Source organism: Oryx dammah, unplaced genomic scaffold, assembly GCF_014754425.2.
Source record: "Oryx dammah isolate SB20612 unplaced genomic scaffold, SCBI_Odam_1.1 HiC_scaffold_8, whole genome shotgun sequence".
Classification (NCBI taxonomy): domain Eukaryota; kingdom Metazoa; phylum Chordata; class Mammalia; order Artiodactyla; family Bovidae; genus Oryx; species Oryx dammah.
In genome coordinates, this window is record NW_024070192.1 from 52,716,952 (window position 1) to 52,733,185 (window position 16,234).

The 16,234-nt window shown below is 37.8% G+C and overlaps 1 protein-coding gene across 1 annotated transcript in view; it reads left to right on the forward strand.

The window, feature by feature from the left end:
* Positions 1-3,179: 3,179 nt before the first annotated feature.
* The window catches only part of RNF43 (ring finger protein 43), a 68,875-nt gene continuing 55,820 nt past the window's right edge, over positions 3,180-16,234 (forward strand). Inside the window, exon 1 of the mRNA XM_040244227.1 lies at positions 3,180-5,429. Coding sequence (XP_040100161.1) covers positions 5,178-5,429 — 252 coding nt within the window. The 5' untranslated portion in view covers positions 3,180-5,177. The remainder of the gene's footprint in view (positions 5,430-16,234) is intronic.

Sequence of the window (16,234 nt, forward strand, 5' to 3'; positions counted from 1 at the left end):
CTTGTTGTCTTGCTTGGTTTTTACTATTGAATTGGTGATCAATAGAAACGTCATTCATTATGACTAGTAATCATATTAGTAAAGTTCAAAAGGAAGTGTGCTCTGTTTTTTCAAAGAATCCAACTTAAAAAGTCCTGAGTTTTCTTCATTTACACTTGAATAGAGATTGAATAGTTAAAATGCTGTTGAGGGTAAGGACAGTTCTTAGACATGCTTTTAGAAACCTAAGTTTGGGGTAACTTTAGTCAGTGCAGATGTGAAGATAGATCCTGAAGGCTGATCTTTTTTATGTGGGAGGTTGGTAGTAGGTGTCAGTGTGGGCACTCCATTACCACAGAGATGCCGTCTTTATGGAAGTTAAAATTGCTCAGGGATGACTCCAAAACTTTGAAGCCAGAGAATAATTTCTCTTGCTTATCGATTCTGCTGACTTTTCGTGTCAATACTGTGTAAATAAGCACAATATATCAGTGACCTAAGCCGTATAGAGCTGTTTCGTTTGATCCTGAGTAACTCGAGGTACCCAGCCTCATGATACCTATTATCGTCATTCTCAGATCTCAGGGTTTCCTCAAGAGACAGCAACCATATCTGTATTTTCTTTCCTTTCAACTAAGTATCTGTATTAAGCCTTTTAGGTTGAGTATCTTAATTCCTTTGCAAGTTTCAAGCAGGAATAGGCGAGGCAAAATCAATCAGTAGGTTGCTGCTATTGCTACTAAGTCACTTCAGTCGTGTCCGACTCTGTGCGACCCCATAGACGGCAGCCCACCAGGCTCCCATCCCTGGGACTCTCCAGGCAAGAGTACTGGAGTGGGTTGCCATTGCCTTCTCCAATGCATGAAAGTGAAAAGTGAAAGTGAGTCGCTCAGTCGTGTCTGACTCTTCGAGACCCCATGGACTGTAACCTACCAGGCTCCTCCGTCCATGGGATTTTCCAGGCAAGAGTACTGGAGTGGGTTGCCATTGCAGTAGGTTACTGTTTGTTTAAAGTTTAAAGATGTTTTTGCATATATCAGATATGTAATAATGTATATTTAAATCTTTTTGTTATACTTTTATATAGAATACATAAAAGCATAGCACACTTTTAAAAAATTCTCCCCAGAAGAATTAGATCTATTTCTATTCTTTAGGAAAGGAGCTATAAAAGGTCTATATTTGTATTATGTTCTTACGGTCAACCAATAAATAAAAAGTGCTAAATTAAGAATTGACTTTAGAATTTATCTCTCTGCTCTAGGTGTTATTAGGCCTAAAATGCCAAAACTGTCCCCATAAACTTTCTTTAAAAACTTACTAAAATTTTAATTGAAATATAATTGAATTACAATGTGTTAGTTTCAGTGTGCAACAAAGTGACTCAGATACATATATATATACACACACACACATATTTTTCCAGATTCTTTTCTATTATAGTTTATTCCAAGATACTGAACATAGTTCCCTGTACTATACAATAGGTCTTTGTTGTTTATTTTATGTATAGTAGTTTGTATCTGCTAAGCCCAAACTCCTAGTTTACTCCCCTCCACCACTTTCCCCTTTGGTAACCATAAGTTTGTTTTCCATGTCTGTGAGTCTCTTTCTGCTTTGCAAATAAGTTAATCGTGTCATATTGTAGATTCTACATGTAAGTGATAGCATATGATGTGGGTCTTCGGCTTGCTTCACTCAGTATGATCATCTCTAGGTCCATCCATGTTGCTGCAAATGGCATTATTTCATTCTTTTTTATTGGCTGAGTAATATTCCATTGTATAAATGTACCACATCTTCTTTATCCATTTATCTGTTGATGGACATTTAGGTTGCTTCCATGTCTTGGCTACTGTAAGTGGTGCTGCTGTGAACATGGGGGTAAATGTATCTTTTCAAATTAGACTGTAAACCCTCTTTAGGGATAAAATTCTCAAGGCGACTAGGTCACTCATACCTTTTGCCTTCAGAGGCATTATGTCATTTAGTCTTTACAACAAACCTACAATGCAGTTATTATTCTCCACATTTTACAAGCAGTCAATTTGCACCGTTCTTTTGTACACATTAGAAATTGTTTGAAATTTTATGTGCTTCTTGCCACAATTTAAAATGTGCTTTTTACCACAATAAGCATGTAGCATAAATCTTAACCTTTTTTAAGTGTAATGTGAATCATATTCACATCATTGTTCATTTGTACAGTTTGGAAAGATTATTGGCATCAGGTTAAAAATAAAATGGCCACAGTCAAATACAATCTGGTCATTTTGAAAATTCAAATTTTAGAAACATACATCAGAAATGTTTGCATTCTTTCTAAATAAAATGTTACTAGAAGGGTTATTGTTCACAAATGTGGTAAAAGTTACTAGAAGGATTATTTTTCACAAATGTAATTAACCAAAAATCAGTTTTCTTTTTGCCTACACTCTTCTTATTAAGCATATATATTTACCCCTTTACTTGTATTTATGATATAGACTTACTTTCAGTTTCACATTGAAGGCCCAGGTCTGATCCATAGTATTATTTCACATCCCAGGGATGTAAGAAGAAAATAACAGATTCCAGCCCTCTGACATCACCTAATGTAAAAGCTTGGTACAGGCACAGTTTAGAAAAGAGCTACTGAATTTAACTTTGCAGAAGCTGAGGAAAAACTGCATAAAATGGACAGAATTCTTGCCAGAGTAGCTGACTTAAGACAACAATAAATCGGTGAGTGAGAACTACAGCACAGAATTGCATTATTCTGGCTTTGTGGCCTTTATAGACACTAAGACCCAGAAGAGCAGATATCCCTTTGAACTTACATTTGCAAAACGTTGTGTCCATTATTTTATCTTATGGGTTTCTTTTTTTTTCTTTTTCGGTCTTTATTTCCTCATCCCGCCATCTGTCTCTTGGGTGCAGAATCTGCTTACCTATCTGTTCACGTGGCCTTGATTTACTTGTGGGAGCTTGCTTACTCAGAGAAAGGTACTGAGGACTGAACTGGGTGCAGTTTGGCCATGGCTCAATAGAGGGAGTTGGGGAGCCGAGAGAAGAGCGAGCTCAGGAACGTGTCTGGTGAAGTGTGCGCGCACCGTGCCCCAGGCAGCCAGGAGGAGGGGGCGGGACGGGGCGGCTGCCTCTGGCTGCTCCACCCTGACTGTGTCAGCAGGTAGAGAGCGTGATTGCAGTCCCAGGGGAGGGAGTCCGAGCTAGAACACCAATTACAAACCACAGGCTTCCTCCTCTAGGGAGTTGATCCAGAATTGTCTTTCTGGAAGGGAAGCACTTGAATTCTTCCGAACTTTCCAAGTCTATCCATGATTCAGAGACCTTGCCTTCTCCCTTTGGGATTGTCTGTGTTCCTGGTAGTGAATTGTTGCTGATGTATTTGCTTCTTTGCTCTTTCAAGATCTCATCATTTTTATATGCTGTTTGGGGAGAAAAAGGACTTTTGTTAGAAAGGAGATTTCAGAAATGGTTTTGGATCCTCTCTAAGTGGTTTTAGAGTTCTTGGGGACAGTAGCTCTAACCTTGGAGTAAGTTTCTGCCTTTGACCTGCATGGATTATTTTTTCAGGCTGCGGAATTTCTCGGCTCCTACCTGCAGTGTGGGGCACTTGGTTTGGTTGCAGAGTAAGAAGGTGGAAGAATGAACTGTACTTGGTTAAGCAGTTGAAACCTTTTCTTGAGCAGGATCTATAAAAGCATAATTGAATTTGTTTCACCCCCGTGGATTCCAGTGGGCCTGACAGCACAACAGGTTTGCAGATTTCTTTTGAAATTCTTTTTTTTTCTCCTTCTGCCTCAGCGAAAGAAAAGAATCTATATAACAGGTTCATATTCAATTGCTTGGCTTTTCAGCACTTATTCTGAAGACTTAACAAGATTTTTTAACTTGACCTCTGAACACAGTGGGCTTTCTGGTTGAAGTGCATTTATATTTACTTAAGGGTGCACATTTTTGAAATCTTAGAATAAGATTTTGTTTGTACAAAGACCCAAATTCTCAAGTGTGCCTAGAAATAGCACAGATCTACTCTACTCAGGATTATTTTTACTTTTTCAGGGCATTCTACTTAGAGCTTGTAGACTAATCACCTCCTTACTCCCCCTATCTTTTATTCCCCACCCCCTCAAGGAATTTGAAAACGTGTTAGGAATAGTCCTTTGTTTTACTATAAACCCAGAAAATTACAGATTATAAGATCTGGATAATAAAGTAGTTTCCAAAAGCATCTCATGGGAAATCACAGTGCTTGGCATTCTCAAGTAGGAGAATAAAAGGAGGAATCCCTAAGATAGAAAGGAAGATAAAGATAGAAATAGGAATTTCAACTGGAAAAGATAATTTGAAGCCAACCTTTTCAAATATTCTTCTAATTATGAAAATTGGAAAAGATTGTGATTCTCAGATTTATCCTGTGAATATGTGAAGACATATAAATCAGCACCTAACTTACTGGCAAATCTAGGTGGAAAATTTAAAACTCATAGTATATTTAAGTTCATGAAAAGTGTTATAGGTTCAATGGGCCTGGAACTTTGGCTATGCTGAAATACAGTTTAATGTTGAAACTTTTATGAATACATGTAGCATCTTTGGCTCTCTCTCAAGGTGTGGTCTGAAATATTGTTCCCTCTCCTTCCCCTTAAAAAAGAAGCTCTGTGATCTTTAGTTTTTTTACCATTGACAAGTTTTGTAACTTAAAAGGGCCACCTCTTCATTTTCTGAGCTGGAGTTTTTCACTCTCACCTTTGATGCATGGCCTTAGTCGTTTACTTTGCCTTGTTTTGTTCATTAACATTGGGTTTAGTGGCTCGACAACTTGTTGCATATGGAAGACCAGCACCAGGTGATCTGACATAATAAAAATTCAAGATGTGACATTCAACCTCAAGCAACACTGAAAATTCCAAAGAGAAGTGCGATATCTTTACTAATCATAGTGAAGATGGGAGAAAATGACATACCTGAAGCAGAAGTAGGCTGACAATAACCTTCTTCCCTGCTTGAGCAGGAATACCACCTGTCCTTGGGAATATACTTTAGAGAAAGGAAGGGCAAAAACTACAACTCGGCTTTCTGAAACTGACGCAGAAATTTCTTTTCCGCCATTTGTCTGGATTCGAGAACCTGCGTTTGGTCTTAGCTACTGGAAGCAGTATGTATGGCCGAAGTGCATCGCTGCAGCTGGTAGCATGAGTGGTGGCCACCAGCTACAGCTGGCTGCCCTCTGGCCCTGGCTGCTGATGGCTACCCTGCAGGCAGGCTTTGGACGCACGGGACTGGTACTGGCAGCAGCGGTGGAGTCTGAAAGATCAGCTGAGCAGAAGGCTATTATCAGAGTGATCCCCTTGAAAATGGACCCCACAGGAAAACTGAATCTCACTTTGGAAGGCGTGTTTGCTGGTGTTGCTGAAATAACTCCAGCAGAAGGAAAATTAATGCAGGTAAGGATGACTTTATTATTTTTCACTTTCCATCTGTTTGAAATATACCTTCCTTCTTTTGTCTCCCAAATCGAATTCCACAGAAGGGCTCTGCTGCCTGGCTTTCTATTTGTTTCATCTTGTTAAACATGTTACTTATTGACATTCTAAAGCAAATTCTGAGTTTATACTCGAGAAGAAACATAAATGCTGTATTTTATAAGATCATCTGCTTATTTTTAACTCTGGTGTTACACTACATTACATAATAAGACCTTTCTTTGCAAGTGATATATTCTGGACACTTTTTTTTTAATAGATGAAATATATGGGCTTGTATTTAATTAACTCAAAGAGTACACTTATATCCTGTTTTAGATTTGAGGTGAGCACTAAGGTTGATTTTGATGGTCAGCAGCACCCTGACGTTCTAGAATGCCTTTGGAGCATATTTGATCACTGTGTCACTTAAAATTCAGTCAAGCTTGAATGCTACGGTTGGCCTTATACCATGTGGGGCACCTTATTGCTAAGCCCGAAATGGAGAGGATTGAATTACAAAATGGACACAAGGTGTAAACCTGCCTCCTGATCACTTTGGTCTTGTCTACACTTAATTTTATTATTTTCAAAACTTTTAAATTTAGCATCCGTGTTTTATTGACCCACAGAGTTTTTCAGACAGTTTCTTAGGCTTTGCAGTTGTGAAATTTGCCTATAACTCATTCATAGCCTACTCTATATGTGTTTAGTTTATGAACTGACTGAGGCCATAGCATTTCATAGATGAATTGCTCATACCCGCCCCCCACCCCTACCCTGCAAAGGTAGAGCCTGGAGGGCTCTGCCATTTTAATGTGGCATTCTAGTATTTTATTCTATAAAATTATATTACTTATTGATTACAATTCATCTTATCAGAGGACGTTTCTTGCTGTAGCTCTCAGTCACAGGTGAAAATGTTGTTAAATATGGTTCATCTTAGTGTCCAAGCTCAGATTTTTATTGCATGATATGAACAGAGCCAAAATATTGTATTAATTTAAATTTTGGTCCACTCAAAGGAAAAAGCTGAGAAAATTTAACAAATTATAGAACTCTTTTTGCCCAACACAGAGTTTTATGTATGTCTTAGTGGCTCTTCACGATTACTTCGTAGGCAATATTTTGAAGCTGGGATAAGTGAAGTGGAAGAAGAATTGGGTGAAAAGGAAGGCTCTGCTATTTAGAAAAATAGGCAAAAAGAATATATCTGGAAAAAACAGTGTAAGAATTTTTGGAAAAGGGTCTATTTAATTTGAACTTTAGGACAGACTTAGGAATATCTAAAAGTTGAAACCATAAATCATTTTGAATACAACAGTTAGGAAGGAAACTTCCTTCCTGACTTTGCCTGGTTAATACTCTGAAGCATGAGTGAGGTATGTACTCCATTTTCATTTCTTGCCCTAAGTAATTTCAGGATGGATTCGTATTCTGGTATCTCTGAGGCCTTGGAAGCTGTACTAAGCTTTGTGCCTTATTAATATCCTGTGGCAGCATGTTCAATGGGTTAATTATATGCTGCATTAAATAGTGTCCTCTTTTATTTTAATTTTTTTGTTTTCTATTATAATACATCTCTACGTACAGTTTCTGTATATTCATAAAGGAAAAGGTATGTAAGAGATATTAGCTGGCATTCTCTTTGCGATTTATTACTTTGTCAATCTTTATCATGTCTTCTCCTATTTTGCCCTTTTTCTCATGCTGGTAAGTGTTGCTTAATCCTTTTTTTCCCACCTATTAACTTTGAGTCTATCACTGTCCTTTAAGTATTGCTTCTTCACTTTGTGAAGAGCGAATTTCACTGTTATTCAGCAGGACCTTTCCAGGCTTTCCAGTAGCTAGTTTGCGTCATTGGCAATTTCCAGTCTTTTCTTCCCCTTTTCTCTCCGTGCAAGCTTCTTCTATGTCAGGGTCAGTAATAAATTTGTATACTAGCTTAGTATTAATCTCTGGAGATTTTCAGTATTGGTCCTGGTTTATTGTCTATTAATCAAGTTTTAATCCACAATAATTACTAAATTTTCTTAATAATCTCTTATGAGAGACTTAAAAAAAAAACTTTTGAATGAGATGCATCAGTTCTTTTTTATCCACTATTTGATTAACTCTTTGCAAGAAGTCTAGCGTGTTAGGGACACATGGTGTACACTTCTAGAATCCATGCTGTTTGTTCCTTATCAGATTACACTGCAACACAGGTTTACTCAACTGTGGTTAACCAAGCCTTCCACTCAGCTCAAGTTCTGTTTGAATGTCCTAGAGCTGTGCTTTGCTGCACTTTAGCTTTCTTGGTGGATATCTGTCCCCTGGTGTCACAAATGCAAAGACAGTTTTCTCTGTTGGCGTTGCAGACTTTTAGATAATTCTATATATCCTTATACCTATGAATTATTCCAGCTGCCTGTTAAGCTTGATTATCTTCAAAGATGCAGTTAAGTCTTTGTAAAATTGGGCATGCAGTGCATTGGGAAATGTGAAGTTATGAGGACAATGATTTTAAAAAAATAATGATGACTGCATTATTGTGGTTTCTGTAATTTCCAGAAGTTTCATAAAATCTGATGTGTCTTTACATTTTGTTCAGTTATTTCAGTGTATGTACTATTTCATAAGGACCAAATTAACTGGATTTTCATTTGTATTACAATTTGGATTTTCCTTAAACAAAGAGAAACATCCTGTGACAGTGTGCCCCAAGTATTATTATTCTGTTTAATAATAAAATAGACCATAGAACTTTCTCCTAAAATAATTTTGTTTGTCTCAGCTTCATCTCATGACTATATGTACAAGACCAGGTCTTGGTGAATTTTTGTCCTGATTCTTATTCCTCAGTTTTCTCTTTACCAAGAGTTATATCCATTGTACAGTATATGTTCAGAGTCTTAAATTATAATATTCTCTTTAAAGTACTATAAGAAAGTCAAAATAAAAGAGGAAGTGTTGCCTTGGTCATATTTCTTTCATTTCTCAAATCGTCTCTTGTCCGTTTCAAAACTCCCCATCTTAGTCTTGACCAAATTATATTGTTTTCCTTCCTATTTGGCCCAAGAGCCGCTTCTCTGCACAACCGTATTATTTCAAATCCCTGTGCGGGTTTGCCATTGTCTTTAAAGTGTCTACTTCTTAGGTTTCCTCTACATTTGCCAAAATCTGTCTCTCCCTCTTTTCTGATTTCCTGCTCCTTTTTAAATCTGTTTCCCATTTAATGTTTATATTTAGGATAACCTTCTACCACTCTTCTATCTCAGTATTTCCCTAACTAGCCATCAAAAATCCAGATCCCCCCAAAATTTTTTTTATAATTATGAGTAATGATGGATGTAAACTAAACTTATTGTGGTGATCATTTCACAATATATATGTATGTCAAATCATATTATACACCTAAAAATAACACAGTGTTATATATCAGTTATATCTCGAAGAAAAAGCAGAATGTGGGGGGGACACACACACACAAATTCATGCCAAGGAAACTAGTTACTTGGCAGTGTGATAAAGACACTGGTAGTGAGTACATATTATTCTTATTGTTTTGACCATTCTTTCGAATACACTCTTTTTTTTTTTTCTCCTGGTTTATCCAACTGTAGAAGGAAAATGAGCTGGAGCTTATGCGCTGTCTCACTGTCCAGCTTTCTGGTTTGTTAACCTCTTATCAATGTTTGTTTATATTACTTCTTAGTGATATTGTTGCTATCACTTCTAAAAATGATTACAGTCCTGTTTTCTTTCTCAATTTTTGCTCTTTAATAAACGTGACTTAGAGGGACAACCCAAAATTCATTTTCCTTCTCCTCAAAGCAGAAGCCCAAGAGGATCTCAGTGTAACGCGGGAGAGGTCACTGATTCTTAAACCATCACATTCTTCCTGCTTAGCTGGTTGTCCTGGATTTTCTTAGACTCCAGGTTAAAGTTATGATCACGATTAGAATGTGCTGCCCTGAGGCTTCAGACCTACAATGGAAGCTGTGGTAGTGCAGCATTTGGCCAGCAGCAGTGAACACCTCCTGGACAAATTCCCCTTGCAGGGTGTCTCTGCTTGCCCCTTCATTTACCTATTAGTCAACACATAGTTATCCTATCTTTGCATTCTCACTTTATTTGTAGTCAGGGCCTGAAGTGAACGTTTTGGGGAGGAAGAGAAAACTTCATAGTTTAAGTTTTGGCCAAAGCCAGAGAGACAATGCTGTATACCAAACCTGCAGTTGACAAAGTGATTAAACTATAACTAAAGGGACTTGACTTTTAGCTCCAACCCTGCCACTAAGTAGTTGGGTGACAAGATAGTTTTTTTCCTTTCTAGGCTTTAGATTTGCACCTGTATAACTGAACTTGTGCCATGCACTTTACATGTATTAGCTCACTGAATCTTCATTATCCCTTCAAGAGAGAAATACAGTCTTTTTTTTTTTTTTTTTAAGATTAGGGCAGATATTTTTTAATTGTGTTTTTAACTGAAGTAGCATTAGTGTACAATATTATATAAGTCACAGGGCTTCCCTCATAGCTCACTCGGTAAAGAGTCTGGAGACCTGGATTCGATTCCTGGGTCAGGAAGATGCCCTGGAGAAGGAAATGGCAACCCAGCCCAATATTCTGGCCTGGAGAATCCCATGAACAGAGGAGCCTGGCAGGCTACAGTCTATAGGGTCGCAAGAGTCAGACATGACTAAGTACACACAGGACAGCATATGTTACAAATATACAATATATGATTCACAGTTATTGAAGGTACAACTCCATTTATAGTTATGAAATGTTGGCTATATTCCCTGTGTTGTACAATATATCCTTGTAGCTTATTTTATACGTAATATTGGTACCTCCTACCCTTCCAGCCCTGTATTGCTGCTCCTCCCTGCCCCCACTGGGAGAGCCACTAGTTCGTTCTTTGTGAGTCTGCTTGTTTTTTTGTTGCTGTTATATTCACTAGTTGTTGTATTTTTTTAGATGCCACATATAAGTGATATCATACAGTAGACATACAGTACTTTTATTTTCACATATTATAGGTAAAGAAATGGAGGCTCAAAGTGAGTCTCAAAGCTATTTGCCAAAGTCTAAAAGTAAGTGGCATGGCTGGAGCTTGAACCCCAGAGCTCATGCTGTTCTCACTCTAAAATTTTGTACATCAAAAATGCTGCAGATGAACACCAGGGTAGGCCTTATATAAATGATGAACTTATTTCCAGAAGAGAAGAGAATGCAAATGATGAGTATTGTTCTCTGCAGTTAGTCCAAACTATATATATTTCTTCTATTTCTCTGCATTTGTGCTTCATTTACAAAGATATTTGTAAATCAGAATGTTATTTACTTGGTATATCTGTTTTAGTGTAACAATTATCATTACCTTTCTCTTCATTTTATAACAATAAGTTGTTTAACATAGGAACATGAAATAATAAACTTTGAAGTAGCATGCATCTAACTGTCATTGCTCAAGTCAGAGCTTCTTGGAAGCAGAGATTTCAAAGATTTTGTAATTTTGCTTTGAGGCCAGCCTTTAAAAGAAGTATAACTATTTGAAGTACAGTCAACTCTCAGTTATTTATGTTAGTGGGGGTGCAGAAAATTCAGTTAATTTATAATTGACTTTGGAATGTAGTCAGAAGTGTACTATCGGATGTAAATCCTCTGTGCATACAAGCAGGCTGAGGTGCTTGCCTCCTGGGATCCCAGCTTGACTTGGTTTTGTTGTTAGAAGCGTGACACCCAGAAGAGAGAAGGAAGCTGCAGATATTTTTATTGATAATTTTTCAGGTTAAGGAGATATCTCACTTATGTAAAAGTACTCATCAGACAGATTTGTATATTTAATCATTCTGTACTTCATGTGGAAATCCAGCAGAATTGCTGTAAGTTCAAATTCATAAATCTCTCTGGCTGTAGGAAGTAATGAATGAGCTGTGCCCTTGGTTATTGCCCCTATCAGGCTATTTAGTGTCCTTTGAGCTGATTCCAGCGGTAGGCATTTCCTTGGTTTTTATGGTAAACTGTGTGTGTGTGTTGTAATTTTCTTTATCTACAAATTAGTCATAGTTAACTTTTTATACAGTTTTAAAGATATCCCTGAGGCTCAAGGTTTTGTTTTTGTTTTCAATTAAAAAAAAGCCTTTACATTTTATCCACTGAGAAGTCTTTAATTTTATGTGCTTCCCCCCTTCTCTTACTCCTTTCAAATTACTAAGTACACTAGAGGAAAAGATGTTATAAATGAGCAATGTACTATTATAAATATTCTGTCAGGAACCAGAATTGATAGCAGGGTATTGTTGTTAGAGAAGTGTATGATGGTGTTCCATCAAATTTCTGTAGTGATTTTCTTCCAAGGAGCTTAAAATGATTCACAGATACTTGTAAACCAAATACGGGTGATACTCCGTTTTATAGAAAAGGAAACTTAATGAGAGAGAAAGCAAGTTAATTATCTTAGAACAAAGTCACACAGAAATAAATGGACCCTGTGTACTTTGCAGGAGATAGATGAATAGTCCACTTTTTAAGTTATCCAAGGATGTGCTTTTCTCAGGGAAATCCTCAAAAGCTAAAATATTGTCAATGGCTGAGATATGGATATGGTCCCAATATCCTCTGTTGGGACCTATGTTGCTCAATTTGGTAATTCAGCTATTGGTGAAGCAGGGTGCCAACTTTATGTCTCAAAAGCCCTCTGAGCTGACTCTGTGACCTGCATTCATTGTTTTGCTGAGAATTGTTGGAGTTGGAGCCAGAGTTTTTACAATGAGCTCTTGAGGGCCTGCAGCAGGATCTGGCCTGGCACCTGCACCCCTTGCCTCCTCACCCCTCACTCTGCTCCAGTTGCTGTGACCTTGTTGTCCTTCAGCTAAGCCAGGCCTGCTCCCACCTGAGGGCCTTTCCACTTCCTCGTCCCACTTATCTTTTCTTAGTCCCTCAGATGTCAGCCCCAAGTGTCAAATACACCTTCTCAGCGAGGCCTTCCTGGGCCTATTCTGAGGGGCCCTTCCTGTCCCCCAGGGCTCCTCTTCTCCGCCCCTGCTTTGCTTTGCTTTAGAAACTTCCTGCAGTGTGACACACTTTTATGCCGTCTCCCCTCAGGAGGCTGTGAGCTCTGTGAAAGCAGGGCTTTCATCTCTCCAGTTCAGAGCTGTGTTTTGGGGAACAGGGTGTTAGTGTACTTGGTGCTTTTCCCATAGGAGGTACTCAATAAATATTTATTGAATGAGTATAAGAAGCATTATGGTGGTGCCGAATGGCTGTGATTGGTCAGAGATCACTCTAGGATGAAACAGACTTATTTATCTCATCACATTTTTTAAGTACATTTTTTGAAGTTGATTATTGTGAGTGCTTTGGGCTTGATAGAGCATGCTGCACTCTGTTCTCTCTCTGACTTATCACTGACACCGTACTGTCTCCTTGATGGTCATTTTCAAACTGTAAACATGCCTATAAACTATTTGTTTGGTGTAATCAACATCCTTTACGCAGCACTTACTTAGTTTTAATAACTAGCCCAATCCCTGCTTTTTAGGAAATTCTCATTTTCCAAGAAAAATGTCTTGGGGTACTGGTATAAAGTCTGTGATTATTAGATGGTATGTGCACGTGTGCTGTGCTCAGTCATGTCTGATTCTTTGCGACCCCCCTGGGGTGTAGCCCACCAGGCTCCTCTGTCCATGGAATTTTCCAGGCAAGACGAATACTGGAGTGGGCTGTCATTTCCTCCTCCAGGGCATCTTCCCAACCCAGGGATCTTGAATCCATGTCTTCTGCATTAGCAGGCAGATTCTTTACCACTGAACCATCTGGGAAACCCGGTTATAAGATATTAGCATGCATCCAAAGGAACTTACCTTCTTAGTCCTTGGGGCTTGTGAATCCCAATTCTGATCCTGAGATACCCTAACACAGTGGCTTTCAATCTTTTTTTCTGGAGGGGGGTGGTCACTGGCCCCTTTGAAAATGTGATGGAAGTTATTGACCATATGTACTTAAGGTACAATTTTGCATAAAATCCCAGTGGAGAGAATCTCTGAGACACATGTAAGAATGTAAAGATTCTAGATTAAGAGCTATTATCCTAGAATAATCCCAGTTATTTCAGAAATGAAACCAGATTCTCAAAACTAACTTACCTTGAGTTTACTTAATTTGAAAAGTCTTTGTATACATTAGTAGAAGTGAGACAGACAACAGTATTAACAGTGCAGTTATAAGAAGGTTGGCCTGACCTAAGATGACCTTAGATAGAAAAATTGGTATCTGACAAAGACTGCTTATGTGTAGTTAAGGAATTGTGCTCTCCAAATATTAAGTGAAACTGCATCAAGAGATGCCTGTGTGTGCAGGGGTGCTAAGTCTCTTCATTCATGTCCCACTCTTTGCGACCCCATGGACTGTAGCCCGCCAGGCTCCCTGCCCCTCCCCCATCCGTGGGATTTTCCAGGCAAGAATACTGGAGTGGGGTGCCATTTCCTTACAATCCTTCATCATGGTGGTTTCACTCAAAGACACATAAGAATAAAAGATATTTTGCTAATTTGTTTTGATGTAAGCAGAACAATTGTGGCCCTGTGTGCCTGTTTGGTCCCTGAAGTCAGAGAACAGAGGCTAGACTTTTCCTCATCTGTTTGTCTTCTGTCCCTTTAAGCCCCATTGCTTTTCCTAAGGTAGGAGGCCTTGGACCCTTCAGTTTCTGTTTGCTATAACAGAAAACTTTGAATCTCTTTAAAAAACATTCATTATTTCTTGCGTGTTTGGTTTTAAATAACAGATAAGCTACTTTACATACACTTCTTTTTATCTGGGTTCTAAACATTACAGTTCATTTTCTTTTGATATTTTTTAATATATTAGAGTCTGTATTTAATTTCAAATTCAGAAACACCAAAATAATCAAAGTGATTTAAATTAGGGTTTTTAAAATTGTAAACACAAAGTCTCACATTTTCCCTGTAGATAGGAAATTATATTATTTAGATATTTCAATCCTGAATCTGAAGCAGTGATCTTTCTTCAGGATGGCAATATAACTATCTTCAAGACCCCTGTTTGTTTTTTAAAAATTTAGAGCACTTCTATTAAGATGGAAATCAACCATATATTACTGTAATTTTAAATAGCATAGTCAGTTATCATTACCTATCAATTTTGTGCATGCTAATATATCAAAAGGGTACTATTGTGCATAACTAACTGTATGATAATTGAGAAACACTGTTGCTGTTATTTCTGTAGAATAATTTGGATAAGACTGAAGACCTTATGTTTTATGCCTACTAATCTTGCTGTTTCCTAAAAAATGATCATAGATTTCCATTCTTTTTTCTCTTGCTTTCTACAGTATTATAAATTATCCATTCTTAAAAGAAAAATCTTTCACCTGCTTCCAGTTTTGTGTTCTTTCACTGTTATATCTTCTGCTTAGAATCATATTGGCTAATCTAACTTTAAAAATCTTGTGGCCAAATTTCTTTTTAAATTTTGTGAAGGACTTTATTGGCCTTTTACTGGAAATAGGTCCTATTCAGTTTTCCTTACCTGGGGTAAAATACAGTTTTGGGTGGGAGGGCAGAGGAATAGCCCCCATTTGTAAAATATAATCATCAGATTTCAAGTTAGGAAAAAACCTAATCCAATCATTTCATTTTACAGAGGAAGAAATAAACTCAGATTTGTGCTTTGCCAGTCAAAGAACTGCCAATCTACTGCCATATCTTACTGGCCAGCATATTTAGCAAACCTTATTTATGTATTTTAAACTTCTTTGGGTCATTGTGGGAAGATTAAAAAGCAGATGTTGGCAGAGATTTTCTCCCTGAACATTCCATTAAGAAGATATTATGGAGTGCCGTAGGGTCTCTTTTGTCTTTGATCCCTAGTCAACTAGAAGGCATGCTTAAAAACAAGTGAACAGACAGAAAAATACCTTGCTGCAACTTAGCATTACTTTACCTGGTGCCTATGCATGCAGTTAAGTTACGCCATGGAGTCACTGCACCAGGTGGCCTTTTGTCCTGGATTGTGTTTTCAAAGCAATAGAGGCTCTTTATGAACTCTAGGCCAAGATCCTTATTGAGAGTGGGGGCTGCTCTGGAGTCTCTCCATGTCTTATACTTAGGGTCTTCTACTGTGGGGTCTTCACTTCCATACTCTGTGGCAGGTCCTATGGGAATACAGAGGACAGCCCCCTTGCCTAGAGCGACCGAGGAGATACAGCCTTACCAGTGGAAGGCGGTACGTGATGAGCACCAAACAAGACGTACAGGCATCATGTCAATCTATGCCAAAACCAATACAGAATTGTAAAGTAAAAATTAAAAATAAATTAATTAATTAAAAAAAAAAAAAAAGTACAGGCATCAGTGCATTGCAGTGCCAGTTTCCATTTTCTCAGGACTCATTCAAACGACTGTGGTGATTCTGTCTCGAGGTCCTCTATGATTGAAGAAAAAATAGACAAAAACCGTAAAATTTTCACCCAGGCAACTTCAAGTAGTTGAAATCTAGAGGACAGCTACAGCCCAAACAGTCATACCTTCTAATTTTCACTTTTATCAGTTAAGTATAGGTTATAATATTGCCTGTATAAATATTCCTGTATGTATAATACTCATCAGTAGCATTTTCTTTAGAGGTCCAAATAACTAAACACAATGGCTTTCTTTTCAAATTGCAAACTGGCTTTCTAACATGAGAAGTTCCTGTTAAACTGTAGTAAAATTAAATAAAAAAATTTTACCTTTAAACAGAGTTCAACACATTGGGAGTTCTGTTTGAACTGATAA